This window comes from Vipera berus (assembly GCF_964194415.1).
Source record: "Vipera berus genome assembly, chromosome: 2".
Classification (NCBI taxonomy): domain Eukaryota; kingdom Metazoa; phylum Chordata; class Lepidosauria; order Squamata; family Viperidae; genus Vipera; species Vipera berus.
This window is the reverse complement of record NC_138203.1, coordinates 124,005,551-124,033,138: the sequence shown is the minus strand read 5'-3', so window position 1 is coordinate 124,033,138 and position 27,588 is coordinate 124,005,551. Positions and strand designations below refer to the sequence as shown.

Below are 27,588 nucleotides of genomic sequence, written 5' to 3'. Positions count from 1 at the left end.
GAAAGAAATGAAACCTAATGTGTAAGCCCAAAATTAGGTGTACCAAGTAAAAAAAAAGATTCTATTTTGTTAAAAAGTATTTCAAATGCAGTCTTGGTTGCCAAAATGTTGCCAGTCTCTACCATGTAAGCCAAGGAGAATCAACCAGGTATCCTACTGATTTCCAGATGACAGGTTCCATAATCCTGATTCACTTGCAGAAGCTGATTCATCTATCTATACAGACACAAAAAATTTTGGGAGGGCGCCCTCTTGTTCATTAGACGCAGGGGTAGGCAACCTCGGCTCTCTTATGACTCATGGACTTCAACTCCCAGAATTCCTGACTCGGCTATGCCGAGGTTGCCTACCCCTGCGTGACTAGAGGCTGCTGTAATGAGGAAATCGCTCCCCTTTACCCACTGCACCATAACACCCATTTCCGTTTGTTCCTTATGTTATCTTTTCCTTTTTTCTCATTAATATCCCAACATGCTCTAATGATCCACTGCAATACAAAAGAAGTGGGGTTTTTTCCATGAAGTTTATTTCAATTTCATTTAAATTAAAACTCTTAATTACTAAAAAAAACCTTTTTAAAAAAACTGCAAACTTTAGAAATGCACACAGTGCAGAGAGACTAGACTGGGGGGGTGGGGGAAATCACAGGTCCAGTATGATTAGGAAGATATATTGAGGGGTTTACCCCCTAGAAGACATCTTCTGCCCATGTTCCACTTCTAGCGTGGAGAGCAAGGGAACAGTTCAGCCTCACTCAGTGTACACACACAACCACACGCTTATCACCACCAGACACCTTGCTACCAAAGGAAGGAAATCCCAAAGTTTGAAACTGCTATCTTGCTAGAGACTTATATTAGTAATAGCAACCTGGATCAAGGGCCAAAAGGGTCACCCAGGAATGGTGCAAATATTCAAAGGTCACAGTAAAAAGGTCAAAATAGAAGTGCAAGGGTTCCCAGGTAAATTGCTGCTGCTGCTGCTCGAAGCTCGCTCACGGGGTACAGTGCAGAGGTTTACAGGACTTGAACTTTCAAGAGGACAAAGTTAAAGCTACAGTTCAGGAGGTCACAGTTGAGAGGTCAAAAGGCCACCATGGAAAATAAACTACCACAGTTCAAAGAACACCACAGAGACACTTCCAGATTTCTTCACACGAGGGGGGGGGGGTCACGTCTAGAGATCAGAGGTCAGCGTGAGGGAGAAAAAAAAACCCAACCGCTCAAATCTCCCTGAGGAAAGGTTTCAACGGAAACAGCGGTCACGATGAAGAGGTCACTTTCTGAGGAGAATCCCTGGCAAAAGAGGCACGGGCCAAGGAGGAAGAAACAATGGCCAGCGGCTACAGAGGCCCTCAGAGAGAACGATCAACATTTCGCCATTCAGACAAGCCCGATTACAGCTGGACTGCAATAGCCAAAGCCAGGACCGCTCAAGCCACCACACAGTTCTTGTCCCGGACCACACGCAGTCTTCGGCGCTGCCTTTTGCGAGCTGATTCACTGGGTGGCGTGACCTCTGGGGAACTGACTCCACCACGCAAATGGGGTGGCAGGGGTATGGGCTCCCCTAGAAAGTAGCCTTCTTCCTCCGAGGATGAATCGGAGGACTCAGAGGAGCTGAAGTCCCATCCCCTGGGAGGGTAGCGCCGGTGCCAGGCAGGAAAAGCACTCTCTGAAGCTGAATAGGACAGGTTGGCTCCCTTCCTTTCCCCCCTCCCCTTCCTTGGCCTCCAGTCCTGGCTCCCCAGGTTGAGGGAGTTATCTGAAGTGGAGCGAGGGTGGCCCCGGGTGGCCCCCCGCTTCTGCAGCACAGAGGTCTCCAAGGAGGCTTGCTCAGGGGAAGGGGTGCTGGGCTCTCCCGAGATTAAGGGTTCCCGGAAGCTAACCCGGGGTACTCCTCCCCGGGCAAAAGTCCCGGGCTCTCTGCCCTCGCTGAGCCGTGGCCGGGCAGAGGCTTGAATTTTGGAAGTGGAACTGCTGCTCCAGTCAGAAGTTTTGGAAGAGGACATCCCCAGCTCCGGCATAGAGTGACGCAAGGGGGAGGTGCGCTGGAAACGCGGCTGGAGCTCGGTCCCTGAGGAGAAACCAGATGGTTAGTGGCGGGGATGGGGCTATGTCTCAAAGCTAGAAGCCTTCCCCAACTAGCCCTGCACCTCCGTAGCATTCTTGTTCCACTTAGCTCTGCCTCACCTGTTCCTGGCTCCTGGTCAGTGGCCGGGGGCAGGCAAGTCGACGTTCCCCGGGAAGCCCGTTCCACTGGCTCCTCACAACTCTGGCCATAGCCGGAACCATTGCTGTCTGGATCGGAGAGCTCTTCCATTTCTGTGGGCAGCTCCTCTTCCTCATCCCCAGGCGCCCCACTCCAGCTCCTTCGGGCCCTTGGGGTAGAATCCGACGGTACCGTCTTCCCCGCAAAGGAAACGGAGCGGGTGATGGAGGAGGGTGACGTGCCCTGAGACTGAACTCGGCGTTGCTGCCAGCTAGTCCTCCGAGCATCCTGAGGACGGGTGCTTTGCAAGGCAGAGTCACAGGAATCCGAGCCGTTGGGGTCTTCACCGAGGCTGCAGGCCCGGGAACAGAAGATCTGACCCTGCTTGGGCAGGAAAGGCTTCCCCAGGAGGGGTTGCTGGCAACGGGAGCAGCTGAAACAGGCATCGGTGGCGTGCCAGTGCTGGCCCTCATAGGTCATCTGACCCTGGTCAATACCTGCAAGGAAGAAACAAGGCCAAACCATTGGATGGGTTTACGCACTTTGTTTCGAAACCCACAAAAGCTGGACGGTCTTGCCAACGAAGGCGATCCATCCCATCTACAAAAAACGCATCCTCCTATTTCTAGATTTTGCAAAGAGGATGAAGCAGCTGCTTTTTTTTTAAATGATAAAAAGCATTCTCTAGTCCAAAGGTTGGAGACCTGGCACTGAAGCCTTGTTCTGGAAAAAGCTTTATCTTGCCTCATTTAAAGCCCTGCCAAAGCCAACACTGAGCACTCAGATTCACTTAGGAAGCAGCAATCAGATATCTTTGCAACCTTGTTAGAAAACCAACAATGGAAGAATAGCTCCGCTCCATGTCCTCCTACTTGGATCCAGTCCTGTCTATTATTCTTGCAAACAAAAATGAAATAAATCCCAAATCATTTGTCGGAAAAATGAATAACTAATGCCCAAATACATGAGTTCATTCATATTACACCACATCCCTGATTGTATTTTTGGATGCCACTAAGCAGGACTTGCAGGAAAGCCTCCACACTGTGGAATCTCCAGTTGCTATAAACAAGCAATAAACGTTCAAGCTTTACACAACATGTTACAATGTGTTTTGTTAAAGAAGTATTTTCCTGGTTTCTCATACAGCGCTGAACCATGACGCATGGCATATAAACCAGAATGATTCACACAACATATTATATTGGTGGGATATGGGATTCTGGAGGCAACCAATGGTTTCACTTTTGGTACTGATCATAAATGTATCTTCATAACTTCATCACTGCTTCAGGGCTGGGAATTCAAACAAATCTTCAAGAAGAAAATGTGGGCTTTCAGAAGATTGCAGGAGCCTTACCTTGCCTAATAACCCAACGTTTCTGAAACTTTTTTCTTCCGGATCCCTTACTACTTTTAAAAATTATGGAGGACCCCAAAAGAGCTTTTGCTTATATGATTACTCACCAATGGATAACTCACCATATGATAACCTTATCAATATTTATCGTATTAAAAATTAAAATGGATGCATTCACTGCCACTACTGCTTCTCATAGTTGTTTGATGGGATTTTAATACTACAGATGGTCCTCGACTTACAACCACAATTGAGCCCAAATTTCTTTTGCTAAGTAAAACAGTTATTAAGTAAATTTTGTCCCATTTTAAAACCTTTCAGTGAATCTGGCTTCCCCACTGGCTTTGCTTGTTAGAAGGTCGCAAAAGGGGATCGTGGGATCCCGGGATACTGCAACCATCATAAATATGTGTCAGTTGCCAAACGTCTGAATTTTGTTCATGTGACCGTGGGGATGCTGCAATGGTCTTGTGAAAAATGATCATAAGGAACTTTTTTCAGTGCTCTTATAACTTTAAACGGTTACTAAATGAACTGTTGTCAGTCGAGAACTACTTGAATATTATTTTTCAACATAGGCTGGCAAATAAAGTTGACTTTGCCAATCCCTGAGAGCATCCTAGGGGACCCCCAGGGGTGCTAGGACCACACATTAAGAAATGCTGGTAGAAACCATCCCTCCCATTCTCCAGGCACCAGGCTGTCTTACCAATGTGCTCCCCGCATGCATCGCAGTATTCTGCATAGAGGCTCTCATAACAATGGCAGCAATAGGGGCGACGTTGGCGCATGATGTATCGTTGCCCACCCAGGGCTTCCTCACACTCAAAGCAGCAGAAATGGCGCATGTGCCAGTGACGGCCTTCGGCTTCTGTGCACTCATCTGCAAAGATGATCTGTTCCGGGAAAGCAGGGAGATGAGTCCAAGGAGACGACCATTGGGGTGGGGGTGGGGGAGAATAAAGATTAGGAGTACTAACATTTGTTCCCATCTTCATCACACACCAAATGTTACAACCTTTCACAAGTACCCTTGGAACTTTCTGAGCATAATTTATTGTTTTTATTACAAGCTGCCTAAGTCACGTTATTGTGAGATGGATGGCCATGTAAATGCATTAGATAGATAGATGATAGATAGATAGATAGATAGATAGATAGATAGATAGATAGATAGATAGATAGATAGATAGATAGATAGGTAGGTAGGTAGGTAGGTAGGTAGGTAGGTAGGTAGGTAGGTAGGTAGGTAGATAGATAGATAGATAGATAGATAGATAGATAGATAGATAGATAGATAGATAGATAGATAGATAGACAGACAGACAGACAGACAGACAGACACAGATAGATAGACAGACAGACAGACGGGAGGGAGGGAGGGAAGGATGAGGATAGCTATGCACTTTTATGCTGGGAGTGTGCTTTGACTTTGTGAGGTGGGTAATTTGCTACACTCCGATAGGACAAATATATGGTTTGCCACATGAAAGACAGATCTTCACATTTACCAGTTGCTCCAGAAGAAAGGGGCAGAAGAAAAGAAGAACTATTGCCAGAAAAAATGTAGTGGGTTGGGGATGAGGAAGGCTAGATTATCCAGAGGAGTGATGTTCTTTTTAGTCTTTAAGAGAAAGTTCTTAATTTCTTTTGCACGATACTGCTATCGACTGGCATGAAATTTGGGTAGAGGATAAAAATAAAGAAAGCAGGACAAGTTCCAACACAAAGGACAATCGTGGTTAAAATAGGTGAAGAACCAACTTCAAGTCATGGTTTTAAATTATGGCTAATTGTAAAATACCTATCATTATATATTACCTGAGGTGAGTTTGCACCTTTAAACAAACCACAGATAAACTAAAAAAAACACACAACAGTAACATTTGGACAGTTCACTTTAAAGAAGTGTTTTCAATCTCAGCAACTTTAAGACATGTGGAAAGTTTCCGAGAGTTTTAAGTCCACAGATCTGAAAGTCGCTGTGATTGAAAAAAAACACAGCTTTAAAGCATGCATGTATATCAGGAGTCTTCAAACCAGGCCCTTTTATGACTTGTGTACTTCAAGTCCCAGAATTCTTCAGCCAGGCACGTTGGCTGAGGAATTCTGGGAGTTGAAGTCCACAAGTCATAAAAGGGCCTGGTTTGAAGACCCCTGGTGTATATTCTCAACTAACACAAATGATCCCAACTGCTCAACTTCCCCATTTCCCATTCTGGAAAGGCTTCCATAGGCTCCCGGCTGCTCCACTTAAGAGTCTGGCTGGACCTTCTCACCTCATCACAAGCTTCGCAGCGCGGCTTGAGGCGCTCGGCATGGTGGCGCCCACAGTAGATTTTGCCCTCCTGGTAGAAGTAGATCAGGTCAACGAGGAGCTCCCGACACGTGGTACAAACAAAGCACTGAGGGTGCCAGCAGGCACCATGCCCAGCTCGACTGGCAAAAACAGCAATGTCCCCTCCACAAATCTGTTTTCCACACTGCCAAGAAAAGAAGTACAAGTCAAAATCTTTGAAAAGCAAACACAAAATGGATTCAGGGCTGTTGTTTTGAGCTTCAAGCTTGGCAATTTGGTTGCAAACATTTCATCACCATTCAATGGATTCAGCTTCCAGAACTCCTTTAGGTGAGGAATGTTTCCAGTTTACAAATGTTAGGGGCACACCAGAGAGTCTCCTGTGTTGTTTTTTTCTTTTCCCCACAGCGAGACCATATTTCTGTCACACGTATTTGCTTCAGGCATCCAGGCTTCCTGCCCTTAAGTTAGCCGTTCTCTGCGGGTGACATATTTTCCAAGCACTCTAACCACATTAGTATACTAAGAAAAAAAAATTAATCTGGTTGAAGGGAATTCCAAAGATGCTGGTGATCTCTGACATTTCATTCTACTTGAAAACATTTTATCACAGGAGCTCTTCTTAACTCACTGAAAGCTTCTGAGATCTTATAAGCAACTGAATAAAGAATACAACTGAGAAATGTCATTTTCCAAATTTCACAGTTGTAATTTAACAAGGCAAATAAGCATATTCTGAACATTTGCTGTGGCTGCTCCTATGTTTAATTTGTCCAGAAATATATGTATATTTGGTGGAGCAGTGGGCTAATGCCTCCTTAAGTAACACCAGCTGCCTGCAATTAGTGCAGGTTCGCATCCTACCAGGCTCAAGGTTGACTCAGCCTTCCATCCTTCCGAGGTAGGTAAAATGAGGACCCAGATTGTTGGGGGCAATTAAGCTGACTTTGTAATAATGCCGCTTGGGGGTGTGTGAAAGCCCTAATAAGCAGGCATATACATAGAATGAAGGCTACTGCTAAGCTTGTAAGCCGCTCTGAGTCTTCAGAGAAGGGCGGGATATAAATGGAATTAAAATAAAAAAAAATAAAAAAATAAAAAATATTTTAAATTGAATACAAATTTAAAATGTAGGTGAATTTAAGGCAAGGTAAATGGAATCATTTAGAAACAATAGATGGGCAGGTTCTTTCTTTTAACTGTCTTAAGAGCTATACCCTAATGCAGTGTTTTTCAACCACTGTTCCGCGGCACACTAGTGTGCCGCGAGATGTTGCCTGGTGTGCCGTGGGAAAAATTGAAAAGTAATTATAAAATACTTTCTTTGTGTTTATTTGATTCCTATTCAAGAGAATTACTTTATATATAGTCAATATAGGCACAGAGTTAAATTTTTTAACATTTTCTAATGGTGGAGTGCCTCGTGATTTTTTTCATGAAACAAGTGTGCCTTTGCCCAAAAAAGGTTGAAAAACACTGCCCTAATGGAAGCCAATGAACCACTAGAGGGCAGACTTGATCCACCAGTGTATTTCTTTTTCTGGCTACCACCAGTGTTTCTCTCAATCTTAGCAACTTTAAGATGTGTGCCCTTCAAGAATTTTCCAGCTGGCTACACCCTGCCTTGGCAGTCCATGTTCTCTCAAAATCAGATCCTGACCTGATACTTGAAATAACCCTTTGGCCTTCTGCTTGAGCAGAAGGGTTGGACTAGAAGACCTCCCATATCCCCTCCAGCTCTATTCTGATTGATTGAATCTAGAGTAGTCAACAGATTGAAGCCTTCACACTTTTAAACTTATCCAAACACTGCTTTCAGTCTGAAATCAGGTCCTGGAATTTAATTCAGAGTGCTGCTCTTTACTCTCATATTTATTTTTTGCAGGTTTTTATTTTTCTAAAATCATTCACTCAGTGAAAACTGACAACTTAGAACAGAGCAAGTTGTAGAGTTTTCTTTAGATTTTTGTCAACCTATAGTGTTCTATGCTTAACCTGTGAATATGCTAAATCTTAATACTTGGGTAAACAAACTAACTACACAAATTAACCTTGTTTATGGCTCAGCATTGATAGCAATGGTGCTCATTTATTACAGTAAAGCAATGGCTGGATTTCTACACCCACTGAACCAAAACTATCCACCCGTTTTAGTGTAGTCCAAGGAGTCATGGAAACCTTGCCACTGTCTACCATGTGCATGCTTATAATATAGGTATAACTCAATGTTTGCCTGTATCGACTACCACATTGAGAAGTATTCTGTTCACAAGACCAAACAGATTATATTATATATTGTATTGTAAGATAAAGGTAAAGGTTCCCCCGCACATGCGTGCTAGTCGTTTCCGACTCTAGGGGCCGGTGCTCATCTCCATTTCAAAGCCAAAGAGCCAGCGCTTGTCCGAGGACGTCTCTGTGGTCATGTGGCCGGCATGACTAGACGCCAAAGGCGCACGGAACGCTGTTACCTTCCCACCGTAGTGGTCCCTATTTTTCTACTTGCATTTTTATGTGCTTTCGAACTGCTAGGTTGGCAGAAGCTGGGACGAGTAACAGGCGCTCACTCTGCTACGCGGCACTCGGGATTCGACCTGCCAAACTGCCGACCTTCTGATCGACAAGCTCAGCGTCCTAACCCACTGAGCCACCGCGTCCCTTTAATATTGTATTGTATTGTATTGTAATTACATTGCACTGTATTATACTATGTACACTACACTACACTACACTACACTACACTACATTACACTCCTTTTCCAAATATGTTTTAAAGTGACCCATGGCTGTAAATTGATTTGCTATTGAAAATCACCCCCTGGCAGTTGCCATTTGCAGTCAGAAGTGCTGCCTACTGAAAAGAGTCAGGAAGAAGAGTGGTCTTTCAGCAGAGCAGAATTCAACACAGAATTTGTTCCAGGTTAATGTCCTGTGGCTGCCTTTTTCTTCAAAATAAAAGTAAGATCTTGTTCCCTTTTTTGCCCACCACGAATGATAAAATCTCATGCCCAAATAATTTTTGCCCAGCAGCAGATACATTTGCACAGGCAGATTTCTGAACTTTTCTTAATCATTAATTCACTTTCATAAATATTAACTCAGTTATGTGAATATTGCAAAGGTATAGCATGTAGAGAGACATTTTGGTGTAACGATTGAGGCATCGAGTTAGAAACCGGGAAATTATAAGTTCCAGTCCTGCCTTAGGCACAAAGCCATGTGGATGACCTTGGACTCTCTCAGGGCCAGGAAGCAGACAAGGGCAAACCATTTATTATTTTTATTTTTATAATTTATTAAATTTATATGCTGCTCATCTCGTGGTCAGAGGCGACACTTCCAGTTTTCTTGCCAAGAAAACCGCAGGGATTTGTCTAGCAGTCACCAGAAGTCAACACTGACTCAAAGGCACACACACAAAAAAAAGCATGGAGAATGGACATTCAAAGATGTCCTTGTTGTGATTACAGAATTCACAGCAGACAAAAACTTTTTGGTAAGCAAAAAAGAAACAAGAACAAAAGTGTCCACTTTATGCATATTGGGTTTGTATGTCACACTAAGCCAAAATCAGACCACCCTGTAGCTCAGTGCAATGTGCAAAATTCAAAAGAGCAGAAACTGTTGTTCGTCCAAGGAAGCATCTGATCTTAGCCAGTGGCTTCTCCCAGCCCTGCTCTCCCTATTCACTTTCCACTTGGATTTACAAAATGAGCCTTGGGATCTTTTATATATAAATCATGTTTTAAAATACCCCAAACCACCCTCTGCCTGAAGACGAAAGTCCAGGAAAATCCTTACCACTTGATTCTATCAAAGGCAGACGCTACACCTAATAGCTCATCTTACACTTGTGGCAAGATGGGCGGCCAATAAATTTTTATAAATAAATACGAACACTAGATAAGATACTTCTGAAATAAAGGAACAGGCCTGCAGGGTTCAAAGACTGTAATTTACAGGGAAGGATTGCATTGTACATCTTTCCCTTTAATAAGCACACAATTCTTTTTCATGCAACTTAAGAGCTGATAATAAAAGAGGGTGGTTTACACTTTTATTAGCTTACAATATTCAGGAGTCTCTAAGTGAAACTCTGTGAAGCACCTGAGCCTTCTAGGAAAATGAAGCGGCTAGTGGTGCTTTCATGTAGAGACTCCTGTGTATCTTGGGGCCAGTATCACTAATCCCCAAATACAAGTAGCGAGTCAAGGAAGCTGCTTCAGCCTCTTTTATTTTATTATCAACTCTTAAGTGGCATGATAAAGAATAGTGCTTATTAAAGGGAAAGATGTACAATGCAATCCTTCCCTGTAAATTACAGTCTTTGAACCCTGGAAGCCTGTTCTACAGACACCTGCAGAGAGTCAGTCCTCTTTCCTCTAGTAACCCTTCCTACAGCAATAGGCGGTTTCTTTGACTTAGAATTCCACTGAGGAACCAAACAAAAATGAGCCTTGGTGGAGCAGTGGGCTAATGCCTCCTTAAGTAACACCAGCTGCCTGCAATTAGTGCAGGTTCGAGTCCCACCAGGCTCAGGGTTGACTCAGCCTTCCATCCTTCCGAGGTAGGTAAAATGAGGACCCAGATTGTTGGGGGCAATTAAGCTGACTTTGTAATAATGCCGCTGGGAGCCCCCCGAAAGATAAGCAGGCGTATACATAGAATGAAGGCTACTGCTAAGCACATTGATTTGTGCTTTAAATTGTAAGCCGCCCTGAGTCTTCGGAGAAGGGCGGGATATAAATGGGATTAAAAAAAATGGTTCCACTCTCTTTCCCCCCGCCCCCCTCAAATGGAAGAAAAAGGAGCAAACCGGCAAACGGCAACACTAGAGAGAGAACTAGGATGCTTTTCAGGCGTGCTTTTAGCCGCTGCCCTCAATGCCAACTCCTGCAGTCATCGTAAGTCCATTAGCACGACATGACAGTTTGTTCCCCAAATCCTGCATGGATGAAACCCACAATAACAGCAAAAAGTGGACGATGAACAGAAGGCCTTCCGACGCACGGTGCTCTGAGAACCACCAGGAACGGGAAGCACAGAAGTATTCTGGAATCAGCCAGAAAGTTCTGCTTCTGATTTAATCAGTTAACGCTACTTGCAGCATAAAAGACTGAAGAAGCTGTGTTCAGTCAACAATGTTTTTTTTTACTATGGTTTTAATCTGAACTTTATCACATTAGATATTTGGAGGAAAGTCTGTTTTGAGAATATGCCTCTGAACACATCTAAATACCTGAAAGTGAGGAAGGAGGCTAAAATTTGGAAGGGGAAGTGACGTCTTTTCCTCTGAGGCTTAGCATATTGGGAAATATGGTGGAAGAGACGAGATGTGGGAGAGAAACGGTAGGCTCTTGTTTTTCATTTCTTTTTTTCTCTCCTCCCTCATCCCCCAATCGCTTGCTATTTTTTTTAGGTGCTGGGCCTAAAACAGAATTTCAAAGCCCTGCTGCCAAAAGTCTAGCTTGAGTCAAATTATTTCTCTCAAGAACTTTTTTTTTAAAAAAAATCATTCTTCTCAAACAGTTTTACATTGATAAGGATACAAAACGAGGCCCCACACCTGTTCACAGATGGCTCCGGTAATGGTGACAGGAAAGAGTCGGACCGTTCCTCGGCCAAGGTTCTCTCGCTTGCGCTGCTGTGAGAATAATTTCAACTCTTTTGCCTCCTCCTCCTCCAGGGAGCTGCAGTACTGAGCCTGGATCAAGATTTGAAAAGGAAGGCAAGACGTTCAAGAAAGGTCAAGATTTTTTTTTTTTTGTGCTGATAACTCTGGGGCAGGCTTTCCATTCCAGGAACACTCAGTAGGCCCTGCTCTCAAAACGGAAAAAAACCTGGAATAAAATTACAAAGTGAGGTAGCTGGCCGATGAATACTTATTGGGATCCCAGCATTCCCCTTACTGGTGAACTCCCATTCTTCTTATGTCTGGCCAACAGTCAGTTCTGAAGCATGATGGTAACTGCAGTCCATCCACATCTGGATGGCTAACTAGGCCCCAGTTGAAATGGAGAACCATCCATTTACTAGGCCAAGTTAGACAACACCAGTCTTCAGATCAGGGCAAGAAAGACAACAGGATTAGCATAATGTTATACAGATCTTTGGTTAAAGACATCTGTAGCAAAGAAAAGAGAAAACAGAGAGATGAGAGAAAGAGAGGATGATATAAAGGGGATGCCCAAGAAACAGGAAAAAAAATAGGTAACCCCTTCAACTCATTGCGAGCATTCAGCCCCGAAGAGACTCCTTCTGAGAGAATGAAGACCTCAGCAGAAAAAAAAAAGATTTTACAGCCGTTGATCTGTACAAGGCAGACAACCAAAGGAACAGATTCACTGCTGGCAAATGACCAGTTCCAGCAAGTGAAAGCAGCTCAGGTCAGGGTAGCAACTGAACAGCCACAAATCATGGGATCAGGCAGCACCAGGCTGCCCTTTCAGGCCCCAGGGATCTGGTAGGCCAGAAGACAAAAGAGATCAATTAAACCTTGCCCAGGAAAAACTTTATATTTTTACATCGGGTCTATAACTGAGAATAGAGGCTGCCCGCAAGTATGGGAAAACCATTAGCTTGCTGACCTTGTGTAAACAAATCAATTCCTACTCCCCAGGAGGTAAGGAATTTCCAGGGAGAACTCATACAGTCCTGGGACTCTGGAGGTTGATCAGAAAAACGACATCAAAGAGGGCCCCTTCTCAAGGAAGCGCTGAGCCTAATGATTAATTTAGCTCCCTGAAAGCTAGAGAGGGTGGAGAAAAGAGATTTAGCACAGAAATCCTTCATCTGTTTATGGTTTGAAACTGGCAACCTCTACCAGGTGTTTTTTTCCCCCAAAATTCTGAGATGCCTGAGGACAGAAGTTTATTTGAATAATCAGTACTCCCACACCCTTTCGTCACTGCATTCTATGTGAACATACTTTTCTTCACTGCCTTTTGTCCATTTGTCAACAGTCCGATAACTGGAAGGAAACCTGAAATAGATCTTGGGATTATATTTTAACTAATTAGTTTTGCTACCTCTGGTAAAAAAAAAAGGTGATTCACCTAAGTACAGGAGATACTTCAAGCCTCCTTCCGTGTAAAGGGCCCCAGACAATTAATCACCCAATCTCTTCTTTTAAAGGGTGCAGACTTTCTCTATTTCATTTCTCCCAGTTAGGGTTATTATTGGGAACGATGTTTGGACCTTTCAATCGGCAACCCCTTCGAAGTGCAGAAAACTTAGAATAAAGTGCAGCATTCTAATGCTTTTAATTTAAAAAAAACATCAGGTTTCTAATTCTTATTGAAATCATTGATCAAAACATAATGGAAACTCCAGAGATTTGTTGGGGGACGTGCTTCAGTGGAACTTCCCCATTCCTTTACATACACCAAAAGCAGAATAGCCATGATAAATAACAATACCAACCTCATTCAAGTTATCATAATCATGGCATCAGTATAGTACCTCCTGCTGAGATATTTTGAAAATACATATATAGAATAATGTTTTGCACTGCTAGCCTAATGAGCATCACAAATTTCAAGAATAATTATGAATGCCTTTTTTTGGTGATCGTTGGTCCTGCCACCTGTGGTAGATTAAGCCCAATTATTTAGACTGCAAACAGAGAACAGGATTGTGTAAATGGCCTTCAGAACTGATAACTGCCGGTGACTGACAACCCAGCAGGTGAAAAGGCAAAGAAACTAATCTAGCAAAATACACAAGATTGATCTTGAGGAAATTCCTTTCTGATTCAGAGGGGGCAATCTTTATAACCCTTTAAACTTACCATTGTGTGCACGCACCAAGAACGACCAGGACTCTGCAAGCACATTCCTTTTCTAAACTGATGATTGGTAGAAGCTTGTGGAAGGTGGATTGGGATCTACTGTAAAGGTGGCAGGACTAGAAAACAATTTCCAGAGGACATAACAGTGTTCGGAAGAAGGCTCTTCAGAAAATAGCTGAAGACCGCAGTGGAATGAAAATCCAGCGAGTAAACGTTTTTCAATAATTCCTCTCTGGACAAGAAGATTTGAAATTGCCCACAAGTGCTCCAGGCAGCTGCTCCTTTCTCAAACTGCAGTCAGCACCTTTGAAAGAGCACTAAGTTTGCATACCTCCTTTTCTAATCACTTTCAGAAATTGCTTCTGAACTGCTTTAGAAACCTTTAAATCAACAGGTTTGATAGCACTGAGTGAATTTCCTTCAATCTTTGCAAAAGAACTTTTAACTATGAATTTAAGAACTTAACGTTTTTTGAAGAAACAGCAAAGGAGTGATTAAAATTTTGATTTTCAAAAGCAACAGATTAAGGGTCCAGGTAAAATTGCACACTGGAGGGAATTAGAGGGAATTAATGATTAAGTTAAAGGAGAAGAACACATCAATTCAATATACAAACACAGAATGCAACAAGATATTTTAACATTGAATATATCAAGAATGTTTTTGAACAAAGGACCCAAAAGTTAATTTTAATAGCATCTGCCTCTATAGATAAACTGTGTTTAAAAATGTTATGGAAGAGGAACAAGTTCTACCTGACAAGATCAAGACTGAAATGGTAAAAAGATGCATACAATGTGTATATAAAAGAAACTGGCTGATGTCTTAATATTTAAAAGGAATAAACAAACAACAAACTAAGAAAGTGACCCAGATAATTTTCCTATATTTGATTTGCAAAAGAGACTTGTTAATGTTCTGAAGAATTTTGTGAGAAGGGACAAAGAAAAACTGAAACATAATCAAATTTATGGCATGATTTGAAGGGACTAACCATTATAATTGTTAAAAGTAAAATAAAAGGAAGGTATCTAAAGTTGGTTTACTTGGTTCAAAGTTAAAATAGATATGTCATTCCTGGTAACCTTACTGGACTTTTGCTGACAGTAGAACTGAACTGAGGATGCTTTATGGATCTGTTTATAGATAAGAGATGGGATATGGAAAGAAAAGATCATTTGATGTATTTTAAGAGAAGCTGATAAGTTATTATAATTGCTTATATTTGTGATCAAGTTGGGAAGTTACTTTATATATTTTCTTTTTTGTTACTATATTCTTACTTATAGCATCGCTAGATTGGCTTCAGTTTTCCCCACCTCACACCCCAACATTGAGAAGAAACGATAAGGGCTTTCAATGACAATGAGATAGAAAAGGACGAAGCAGTAGAAAACCAGTCCTTGTCTCTAGTTCACGAAAATATGAGTCCACCATATTATCTGAAACACTTATTCATTATAGTAGAACAATCATGGAAAACCCAAGACTTAGGGCTTTTACTATTCACATTTTGTAACTGAGAACACCCACATATTCATACCACCAATACAACATCGGTTACTTGGGGGTAATCTGAAGCCACTAGAGGGGAAATGGAATCAATTCCCTTGTGTAGTAAAGCTTAAATTCTGGCTTTGGGCTGCTTATCCATTTTATGGCACACATTTATTATCTCTGTTAATACCAATAATACATACTTTTTTAAGAAGCCACAAAATAAATATTTTTTTTAAAAAAAAGAGGATGGTGCAAATATAAGCCAACTCTTCCCAAACAGAATCCTTGAGATAATTAGAAAAGATTTTGTAAAAGTTTTCTAAAAAAAACAAGTGGAAATCTATCTAAACTACAACTCATGTAGACACTGGAACTCAAAGTTGGAGGTTCACAGTAAACACAACGCAAGTGGAAGAGAGCAAGTAGAAGGCCATTTGTGAAGCTCCAAACTTTTATGAGATGGAGCAATCAAAACTAGCCTGGAGAAGTTATCCTAAAAGTCATGGGAAACTAATGCAGATTGCAAATGCTGGCTACAGTGCTCTCAGCAACCCACTCCTGGGTTGGGTTGGGAAGGCTACTATAATAAAATTTCTGTACTGTCAACAAAATTGCCATACTGATTCAGAAGGAAAAATTGCAGCCTTAGAAATAACAAAGCTATCCTAAATGAGGAACGCTGAATACTTCTGAAAACATTTTCAATCACCTTGCAAACAAATATATGAAGGAAGAGCGAATGAGTTGAAGGAAGACCGAGAAAATCATGGTTAGATGAAGTCGATAAGATCCTCAAGAGGTGAGAAATGAGAAATTTAGAGGGAGAAAGAAAGCAAGATATGAAAAAGTACCTTGGACATCGTGAAAGGAAGGACAGAAAGGTATGGAGATATATACTTAATTATATTAGTAGTATAAACTAAATTTAGCTATTGCTTTGTTTACTGTCTTATTCCCATTTGGTACTTTGCATAATCATTTGGTCAACCTGAAAGAGACAGAATGATGGATACGTAGGTTTGTGCATAGTAAAGGTAAAGGTTCCCCCGCACATGCGTGCTAGTCGTTTCCGACTCTAGGGGCTGGTGCTCATCTCCGTTTCAAAGCCGAAGAGTCAGCGCTTGTCCGAGGACGTCTCCGTGGTCATGTGGACAGCATGACTAGACACCAAAGGCGCACAGAATGCTGTTACCTTCCCACCGTAGTGGTCCCTATTTTTCTACTTGCATTTTTACGTGCTTTCGAACTGCTAGGTTGGCAGAAGCTGGGACGAGTAACGGGCGCTCACTCTGCTATGCGGCACTCGGGATTCGACCCGCCAAACTGCCGACCTTCTGATCGACAAGCTCAGCGTCCTAACCCACTGAGCCACCGCGTCCCTTTAAGTTTGTGCATACCTCTCTCCAAAACACAATTAAAAAATAATTCTACCCTGCTTATCTACTTTAAAAAACAACAACACTTCAGTGCAGCAATAAAGCAGTAGGAAAAATGGGTACCAAATGCTCTCAGGCTATGTTTCCAAAAGCAGTTTAAAAACAGTAAAAGAAGGAAGAAGCCAAAGAATTGAGGAAAGCGTCTGAAGCTTTTTCCCTACTAACAGGAAAATCTATTGATTGGAGACCACCATTAACATGGCCCCCTTTTCACAGTATTACAGGGCCATTTGTAGTCTAAGCAGAGACAGCAATTGAGCAAAGTCATCCATGGGTTTCATGAACAGAGATGAACTTCCAATTCCTAGTCCAACGTCTCAAGCAGGGCTCTATGACAATTCGCCACGGCCAACTCACCACAACTTGCTACAGGACAATTCACTGTGGGACAGGAATTACAGTGATATCAAAGAAATGGTGGAATAGAATCATTAAAGGAAGGATGCCAAAGTAGCGACAAAATGAAATGTGAATGGCAAAAATTAAAATATTTTTATTTTATTTTAAATAATTAAATTGAATCGTTCGATTGTCCCGTGGCCAGTTGTCTCATTCCACTTAACCAGCACACTAGCAACAGAGGACAGTATTCCTGCATCTGTCAGTTTTTGCAAGAAAAGATCATTCCTGCTGAAGTTCTTGCTTCCACACAATCAATGGAAGACTCCTGAACTTTTGCATCGCAGAGGTCTATCAGAGGTGCCTTCTCTCGGGCAGCTTTAATCAGTTTGCATCCGGCCACACATATCAAGTACAGAACTCTTAACAAAACAACTTTCTGTAGGAAATCATCTCTTAGTTGCATCACCCCACCCCACCTTTCCTTCCTATTCAATAATAATCCCTCCTCACCTCACTGTCATGAGGTGGAAGCTGGTGCAACAGCTGACGAATGCGGTACCGTTCTCCAGGGCTGTTGACGTAGGGAACTTTGTCTTCTGGGAGGCAGCTGAAGAACTGATAGACCTGAGGGTAAAAAGCACCATTTATAAATTTTGAAGGAGGAAACTAAAGAAGAGAGCCAAGGACAAAGCGCACAGTGGTTGCACCCAGTGCTCAGTCGGTCTAGCAAAAAGCTTCTCCATCTTCTCTACAGATCTCCCAAGAAGCCCCCACAAAACTAAATCCCTCAAACAAGTTAGGTCATCCCAGTTAGGTGTCAAAATGCTGACCGGTCATGCCCTGAGCATATGCAGTAATCCTCTAGAAGCAAAAGCGTCCCCTGCAAATACGTTATTATAAACATCAGATGTCTTTTTCAAGATAGGGGCTCCATAGCTATCCAAATTGTTCTTTCCGTAAGAATGGGATGCAAGATCAGGGCCATTAGCTCAGGGGCAGGTGGCATGTTTGGTTTGTACAATGTTCCAAGTTCAAATTCCCAGGTTTACCAGATATCAGAGGCTCAAGTAGCAGTGCGGAGGAAAAACATGAAATAACCCTCACCGCAAACACCCTCAGATGATGGGCAACCTGTGATTCAGTGGGGCCTGATCCCTCCCCCTTTTACAGTTCCTGCAACTTTTCCAGCCATGACTGCCCAAAATCAGCACTTTTCCTGGGTGTTCTGAGATATATTTGGCCTTAAAACAGGCTTAAGTTAACACAAGTGTTCTCAGCTCAACCCACAGTGCAGCCCTTGTGCCCTCTGAAGCAGGAAACTGAGTCCCCCACCAATCAAAAGATTTCATCCCTGAGGAACAGCAAGCAATAAAACCCTTCCGTTTGCTACAAAATCAAGCTTCCTTCCTATTATATCATTCAAAGATAAAGGTGTCCCAATCTGACTATTGAATTTAACACAGAATCTCCTCTATCCATAATAATAAACCAGAGACACAAACACACACATATAACACAAAATTTCCATTTTGCAATTTAAATTCGGCACGATGGGTGGAAGGCAGGAGATTTCTGTTTTAATAAGTACTATCCAAACGAACCCTCAAGACAACAGCGAAATCCATTCAGCTGCACTCAGTTAAAATAGTCTTCCACAACATCGCTACTATAAATTCAACAAACAAATAAATAAATATTATTCCCAGATTCAACTCTCAGCTCAGTGGATTCTTTAAAAAAAAAACACTTTCTTGCGATCTAATAAACTGGCCCTACAGAATTCTCTGGATAATCTTCAGTCTAAAAAGGGTAAATACTTTCTATAATGAAAAATCTGATAAGAAACAGCAGAAAGTACTATAAACGATTCTCTTTAATCAGTTTAAAACAAGAGTACACTAATCAGATTATAAGCAGTCTGGCTTTACTGGAATGATTAGGTGACATAATACACACATGTACACCCAAAAAGGTAGTTACTGCTTTATAATTAAATTAATTCTATCCTATTTAAACTTCCTGCCTTCTTCTTTGGAAAATCACCCTATTTTATCAAGGTTAGCATCAGTACAGCCACATAACTTATCTTAAAAAAAACCATGAGTACCCCTGCATGAAGATTTCAGTGAGACTCAAAACCTTGCTACCCAGAAATTAGATCAGTTAATCCAACTACTCTTGCTGAACTCTTACTGAACTCTTTCCTTCCCACTTTTAGAAGAATGGAATAACAGGATTGGAAGGGACCTTGGAGGTCTTCTAGTCCAACCCCCTGCTCAAGCAAGAGATCGTATACCATTCCAGACAAGTGGCTGTCCAGTCACTTCTTGAAGCCTCCAGTTTTATACTAAGAAAAGTTAATAACACAACAGTATGAGAGCAGTTTGTGACACAGCCATTTAAAAGTTATTATCATCATCAGCAAATAACTGAAATGGTGTGTTTTGGAGAGGCCTTACTACTGAATCCTTCACGCCTAAGGGTGTATAGCAAGTAAGGCTCAGAAGGATTCAGTAGTAAGGCCTCCCCAAAACACACCATTTCTGTCTTCTCATTTTTGCCCCTTGCACAAATCTCCAATTATTTGCTGTCTTTCTTCCTCCACTTCTTTCAAAGAAAGCAAAGCAAAGCAAAAGAGGTTCAAGTAGTTCAAGCAAAACTAACAAGCCAGGAAATGTGTAAAAATGCTCAGAACACTCCCCAAAACACCAGCTCCCAGAAATCCTTGGAAAAAGCCAGGAGAACTCAACTGGAACTAAACTCAGGGGCTAACTAAATGACACGGGGGGGGGGGGGAGCTAAAAACAGATTGCACCAAAAATGTATGTAACCTTCTCCTGCCTTGCTGCAGGTTAGGTAGATTCTCAGAAGATGGAACCATCAGCATCACCTGTTCAGGCTTGAGTCCTGGAGGAACCCAAGCATATTCCTCCGAAGCACAGCCAGAATCATCATCCGAGATGGAGTGACGCTGGAAGTCAGAAATCAGGCGGCACATCATCCTTTCCAAGTCGACAGGGACCATGCGTACCGCATGCTCTTCCCGGGGACACTTGCAGTGTTGGCAGATCTTCCTACACAGGAAGGAAAATGCTTATAGTGACCTAAGCCTTGGAAGATCCAAGAGAAGCTGCAAGAAACAAAAGACCTCACAGAATTCTGTTACCTGCCAAAGTGTTTTTTTTTAAAAAATCTCATTATTAAGCATAGTTCCTCAAAACTTTACCTATATACCCTCAGACTGGACCCCGACCAATTATTAAATTGGTCCCATCAACCTCTACTTAGATACATTCATTCTTAATTACAGACCCAGAAATGATTAACTTAATAACTAGCTGGCAAACCACAAGGTCACATTCAACCAGTTATAAGGTGGAAAACAAGATAGTGTGAGTAATCTAAAAATGAAACGAACCCAAAATATACTAAGGTAGATAGCTGATTTTTTTAAAAAAAACGCACTAAGCTTTTCTAAACCAATACCAAGTTCTTATGTTTTATTATTATTGCTACTGCTATCCCATCTCTTAAACTGAATTCTGAAAGTAGCTTATATACAATACACATTTCTACAACTGAAAAACGTAATGGTTTTTTGTATAGATTATGTTTATTTGCACTCTGACTACAAATAAGGATCCCTCCAGTTCCCCAAACTTTCTAACAATAGGCAGAGTGCAACAGCCTGTGCTCAATCTTCACAATGAGGTTATCACCAGTTCAATAGAGAGTATATAATACAGTTGGTGATTGGTGAAGCAATTCTCAAGCTTCACTTCCCACAGCCTGGGTGACAGAAGCAGGGGGGTGGGGGGAGGCAACCAGTGGTGAAACAAGATAATTCAGATGAGTATAGAAATGCAGAGGAACAACTCATGCTGCAACATGGAGACTTGAAGAAGGGGATGTACAGTGAATAATGGAGGGAGACAGAATAAAAATGTTCCTCAACTGCACAGTTGTTCTGCTCTCGTGCAGATTTTTATTCAGAAAAGAAACTCTTCAGTGTTTCAAAAAAAAAGAAAGAATAATTGAATCCAGAAAAGTTATGATTGGAAGAGAAAGATGAGATGAATGTGAAAAGGGCAATGAGAAACAAATGAAAGCTATATATGAATGCTAAAAAAAAGCATGCCACTATAACAACTGGAGAACAAAAGATGCAGGGCTGAGACAATGTTTTAATTCATTTATCCAAAATTCTATTTTGATAGCATCACAACACATCTGCAGGATCTTATGGTTTTTATCAGTCTAATCCCTCTTCCCCGGACTCAAATACAAAACACTTAAAAACAAATAAAACAATAAGAAGACTGCAAATAATATAAGCACAAAAGGCAGATGTCAGAATGAATTAAAGGGGGGAGGCATATCAAGCAGCCCTAAGCATATTTATTCAGAAGTCCCTTCTGACTGCATGTGCAGCAATATGTGGTATTCCTTAACAATCTTCCCAAGCCTGCTCTCCTCCAGATAAACTAGGTTAGCAAATATATGGGATGATGGAGGCTACAGTCTAACCTTTTAAGTAAGGGTTTCAATTACAGAAAGGTGTAATGTGTGTTGTGCAAGTTAAAAATGGGCTTCAAGATGAGAGAAAAGGGGTTTTTACAAGCAGCTAAAATCAGACCTCTTCAACTGAGTGCCTTCCAATGTGTTAGGACTACATATTCCATGACTGACCATGTCAGCCGAGAATACTGAAACCTGATGCCAGATTTAGGAAGGCTGGGTGACCCTTAAAACAGTGAATGCAAACAACACATGGAAAAGCCATTTGGAGCATGGAGGGGGGACTTGGTGGAGCAAAGGAGGGACAATACATTCTCCTACCTCCATCCATGCACTAGGAAGCCTGGGCACTGCTCCCCACACGCCTGACACGGTTGGCCCCGGTCAGGGTCCTCCAACTCAGGCAGCTGATATGAGACAGAGAGGCAAGAAATCAACCACCGAAACTGCAACAGCATCCATGTCACAATTCCCAACGTTCCCAGTATGGCTCCACCCTACAGTTCCTATTTAACTGCAACGTTCCACCTGCCAGCATGATCAGTATACATTCACCAGCAGGAATCCTCCACAAGACCAGTTTGACCGAGGCCCACTTTTCAGTATCTACCCAACCAGGGGCCATCTATTGATGCTCCCCGACCCCAACCATTCCAGTTGTCTCTATCCACAGATGGGGGATGCATCAATGGGATCAACCTAAAAGTCCCACCAGGTTCCCAATCACATTATTCACCAATTCCCACTTAAAATGAATTGTCTATATTTTTAGGTAGGCTTTTACTACAGAACATGCACAGGTAGTCCCCAATTTACAACCATTCAGTGGCTGAAGTTACAGCAGCACTGACTTATGACCATTTTTCACAGCTGCAACCATTTGTAGCATCCCCCCCCCATGGTCACATGATCAAAATTCGGACACTTGACAACTGACATATATTTATGGTGGCTGGTGTCCCAAGGTCATGTGATATCTTTTGCAACCTTCTGCCAACCAAAGTCAATGGGGAAGCCAGATTCACGGTTAGTAACTTAACTGCAGTGATTCACTTAACAACTGCGGCAAGAAAGGTTGTAAAACGGGGCAACATTCACTTAACTACTGTCTGGCTTAGCAATGGAAATTTGGGGGTCAATTGTGGTCGTTAAGTCCAGGACCACCTATACCAGGGGTAGGCAACCTCGGCTCTTTTATGACTCATGGACTTCAACTCCCAGAATTCTTGAGTCAGCATAGCTGACTCAGGAATTCTGGGAGTTGAAGTCCATGAGTCATAAAAGAGCCGAGGTTGCCTACCCCTGACCTATACTATACCTGGAGATAGAACTGGATTTGGGTCTAGAAATGGAGAATCCTATTTCCAAAACTCACTTTACAGAAAAGGAACAGGGAAGGCCTGAAGCCAGCTTTCAAAACCTCTGGCCAGGCTCTGTTTGAAGCAGGGAGGATTTTTTTTTATAAGGGCTCTTGAGGCCTTGGCCCAGTCCCGCTGGAAGCCAGCAAAAGCAATCCATTTCAAACAAAACAAAAAAAGCCTTACCAAGAAAACTGCAAGAACCTGTTTAGACATTCACCAGGAATCAAGACTGGTTCAAACGCAGCCCCCCCCCACACTCCTCTCCTCTTGCCTTGTCACTACCAACCAGTGCTGTTGAGAAAATGGTGTTTGTTTGTTTGTTTGTGTGTGTGTGTCCATGTCTATTCCTCCATGCCAGCTGTGGGCAGCCAGTGACACTGCTCATCAAGGAGCTTTGAGGGTAAAACTCTGTTCCTGCACAGGCCTAGAAAAGGGCACCCTAAGGAAGCCGTAATAAGCAACTAGCAGGGAATTGTGGGGAAAACGCAGCCCGCAGGCCGCGACCTGCTCTGTGTATTCAGCGAGGCAGGAAAAGGCCAGACGTTGGCTTTCTGCCACTACAGGTGACTGAGAAAAGTCGACAGCAAAAGGCGCCTTGGGAAAGTTTTGGCGCGGGGCCGGGGAGGACAGGAGCCCGGAGCGGGTGCGCGAGGGAGGAGGAGAGAGAGCTTCATCAGCTGCGAAACTGCATAGAGCAGAATGGGAGTTTTTTTTTTTTCCCCGGACGATCTTTTGGGTACTTTCCGTCCATCTTGGCTCCTTTATTCGTGTACGGATTTCATCACGCCAACGCGCGATGAATGAAGGGGGAAAAGACTCGGAAGGGAGAGGGAGAAGGTGCCGGGAGCCGCTCCCACTTCCCTCCCCCCCCAGGCAAACTTCAATGAAGCCCCGCCTGAACTGGGCAGGGAAAAGGGGTTTCGAGTAGTTTATTCCCTACTCGCACCCTTAGGCCAAGAGAATGGCAGAAATGGTGAAATTAAGAGGAAAGGGGCAGGGGGGGGAGGTGATTCCTGATCCATCCACCATCCATTTCCCCTTGAAGCCTCAAATTATTAGTTTAACTCACTACTGGAGCTTCATCTTGTGCTTTTCTTACCTATCTGTAGAATGGCGGTGTATATCTTACCAGTTTTAATAATAATTGAAAGGAGACCTGTAAACTGGGATCTCTACCTGGCTAACATTCACCCTCCCGGTTGCCCAAATTGAAGGAAAGAAAGCGATAAACATTTAAACATACATAATTTTTTTAAAAAAAATATTCTGACAGTAAGCTGCCATAAGGATTTTTTTGGGGGGAAAAACTATATTTTCCTGTTCTGAACAGAGGAATGTACCCCTCAGAATGATAAGTATTCTGCCCATGTCTCAAAGCCCCTTATATAGTTGTTGTTAATTTCATCAGAGGACAAAGGGAAACAACTCTCAACTTTTGTTCTTAGATTCTTAAAAATAAATGTCTTCAATGCTCACATATTTGCACTTTCTATAAAGAAAAGCAAACTCCAACAGCAGCCACAATTTTTCAACAGAATGGGCAACTATTGTGTTAGAGTGCTTGCAATCCCTAAGCAACATAATTCCTTTCCCCTCACATCTGTTAACTGATATCTACCCAGCTTGCAGCTTAGAAGGGATTTCAAGGGGGAAGGATATAGTTCATCAGATGAAGCTTTGATAAATCTGCCAGGGCAGACATAATATGAAACCTTTACCTCCCCCCTCTGCCTTCCAGACTGGGGATCCTGCATTATGTGATTCCTTTTTATTCTACCACATAACTCTGTTTCTATAATCTCCATAATAGCCCAACACAACCCAAAAACTCTGTGTTCGGAGAAAAGGCAAAATACCCACTAAGGATTTGGATATATAGAAATCTCAATTACAGCTTTTCAGAAAATTGGCTCGGAGCTCTACAAAAGCATTGCTCACTCACAGCCTTTCTTTCTTACCTACACCATTTGTATTTCCCCACCCCTATTACACCCTAAAATTTGGTCTTACCCACTTCCAAGGCATTGCTCCAAAACTCAGACTGAAACTTCAGTAAAGGAGAGAAAAATAATGCAAGAGAGAGGAATGACAGAGAGAAAATGCTGTCTACATATGCATAACTTCACAGATGCTCACCATTTTTGTTCAGCTGCCCCCAGCACCTACTGTGTCCCCAGTCCTCAAGACAAAACAAGAAGTATGGACTTAACTTGGATTGTCCTAGACGAGGGAACTCAGGGCAGAGAGAGAATTAACCATTTTATCTCCATTCACCACCAGAAAGAAGCAAAAGTGGCAAAGTCCAGAAATATCTGTCTAGACCCCCCTCATATCAGCCCACACATCAAATGACTCTTGACTCACTCTCAGGTCAAGTGCCTACAATAAGCTCAAACAAGAGTCTCCAATTATAGGATTTTCTCCACTGGAGCATCTAACCATTCAGCAGAGCGAGACAACCACCCAAGCAAAACATGCAAAGGATAAGGAATGAAAGCAAGATGCTGAAAGACAGTTGTGAGCCACCAGAACTTGCATCACACACCAGAAGTTAGCCTATAAAGGCCATTGCCCTTCACCATCTGGCACAAACTCCTGAATCTTAGCTTGAAAGCTCTCTCCAGCAAAGATCTTCATGCTGTCAACTAACCACTCTAAGCTATTAAAAAGTTACCTGCTTTCTTATTCATCTTGGACCATGCTCATTTGCCTCCCCTTATGCCTGAAAGTGCCTCTGCGAACACCTGTTACTGCCTCTCCTTCTTTCAAACCCCACCTCTTTCACGAAGCCTTTGGCTTAACTCCTAGGTCCTCATTGAGCGGAAGCTAAAATATCTCTCATAACAATTTAGACATGTTATTACACTGTTAAGTTGCCTCTCCCTATCCTTTTATTGTGCCTCCTACAAATACCAAAATTAATGGTATTTGCTCCTCCAGCCAGGACCCAGATGCAGCATTTTTGTTGCTTGTGATTCATGTATTAAATTCCTATCCCACATTTCCTTCAGAGCCAAGGTGGTGCACATCATGCTCCCTCCTCCCATTTTTCCTCCCAGTTCTGTGAGCAAGTTGGACAGAGACAGAATGACTATCTCAAATCACCAAGGAACTTCTATAGCTGAGAGTGGGCTTAAACTTTGGGCTCCTCGGTGCCTGTCCAAGAAGGCATTTTATGAAAACCTTCCACCTTCAAGATAAAAAATCTCACTGAAAGACTCCATATGCTCTTATTAATGAACTTAGCATATGGATATTAGCGGTATGAGCAACTGCACACTTTTGGGTATTGCCCACAGGTGTAAAGATTAGAGATATGCAGGGACCGTTTACAGAGAAAGAATGCATAACCATCTTCGTGTGAACAAACTTCATGCTTGTATCATCCACCTTTTCCTTAAGAATTTCTACAGTCTGCAGATTTGTTTTTAATTTATTAAGTCAGTCCAATTCAGAATCTCAAAGCAGGAGATAAGGAATGCTACGGCCCTCCACATGTTGATGAATTGTGGCATTCCCCCCCCATTCCTCCTCCCCACCCCCTTCAACCCCCTGAAACAAAGCATGTTTAATTAATATGGTTAGGTTTAAGAGCAGAAGAAAGATTTTACAAATAGCCGACAACCTTCCAGATGTTTTGGACTGTGATTTCCATGATAGGTTCTATGTTGATTCAGGTGTATGTTGACAAAACTCCTGAGAATAGATGATTACGCTTTTTGCAAAAAAACCACCACCACCTATAACCCAACAGGCATCCCCAACCATCTATTTCACACCGCCTACCTGGGATTTACAAAACATCCTGCTAAGACAATGGGCCTCCAAAGCACAGCCAGAGATAATGGCAACTGCCTTTGGAAAAACTGGCATTTTATTCCCTTTTGGTGACCCTCCTGCGATACAGCGTCTGTTTTGCTGTATTGTCAGTGCTTTAACGCAATTGGCATCACCCACTTTAGGGGGACACCTTTCTAGGCTCCAGACTCAGCAGCGCCTTCTCTTGTTAGGATGTGGTGGGTGGCTGAAATTCTCTTGCTCCTCTCTCCAAGGGCCTGGGGCATCTCTGGGGAAATAACAGAAGCCGGAGAGAGCCAAGATTGCTCCCAGTCCTAGCATTCTTCGTGGCAGCATCCCTAAGAGCTGCTTCCACGGTGTTGGGCTCCTGCCCTCTTTTGGCCCTGTAATCCAGCGCCCCCCCCCCCGAGCACTTTCATTCATCCTCCGGGGAGCGTTGGGGGGGGAAGAGAAATTCCCTTTTATCCGGAGGATTCCCTGGAAAGCTTGGTGTGAGAAAGTCCGTCCGGTAGCTGTACAACACAGACCTGAGCTCCCCCCCACCCCGCCGCCCCATGGCGTCTCCTTTGGGGAAAGGGAATTAAGTTAATTACACCCTGCTGGGACCAGCCCCGCCGCCTCTTCTCCCCGCCCACCCATTACAGCGCCTCGTGCCGTTTCTGATCTCTTCCTCCGACCGACCGACCTCCCTCTCTCCCTCTCTCCCTCCCTCCCTCGAACTCCGAATGGGCCGCGGCTGCCTCCACGGAGGCTGGCTGGCGCTTGCTTCGGTCCGATTCCCATCCCTGATCCCTTCTCTCCCCTTGACAGGGGACTCACGGCTCGGGTGGATCGTCGGCGCCGCGATCCGCGCTGGAACATGGCCCCGATCCCGCCGTCTTCAGCGCCCGGGCGCAAGAGGGGGAGGGAAAACCTGGAAATAGGTGAGCCGCCCGGGCGCTGCTACGGCTGTGGCTGCCTTTCCCTTCCCCAAG

The 27,588-nt window shown here is 43.1% G+C and overlaps 1 protein-coding gene across 3 annotated transcripts; it reads right to left on the bottom strand.

Annotated features, from left to right (window-relative positions):
• Window positions 1-504: 504 nt before the first annotated feature.
• Window positions 505-27,588, bottom strand: PRICKLE3 (prickle planar cell polarity protein 3). 3 transcript variants are annotated; one of them, XM_081321815.1, is made up of 9 exons: window positions 27,434-27,588; window positions 21,777-21,862; window positions 19,828-20,011; window positions 17,448-17,561; window positions 11,437-11,574; window positions 5,851-6,054; window positions 4,281-4,467; window positions 2,193-2,708; window positions 505-2,076 (listed from the first exon to the last, which is right to left on the bottom strand). In XM_081321815.1, exons 1-9 carry the CDS (start codon window positions 27,473-27,475, stop codon window positions 1,433-1,435), a joined length of 2,115 nt encoding a protein of 704 aa, XP_081177941.1. In that variant the 5' UTR covers window positions 27,476-27,588; the 3' UTR covers window positions 505-1,432. The 3 variants fall into 3 exon arrangements, with proteins under 3 accessions (XP_081177941.1, XP_081177942.1, XP_081177940.1); XM_081321816.1 differs by lacking the exon at window positions 21,777-21,862 and having other exon boundaries at window positions 27,434-27,567; XM_081321814.1 differs by lacking the exon at window positions 27,434-27,588 and having other exon boundaries at window positions 21,777-22,260.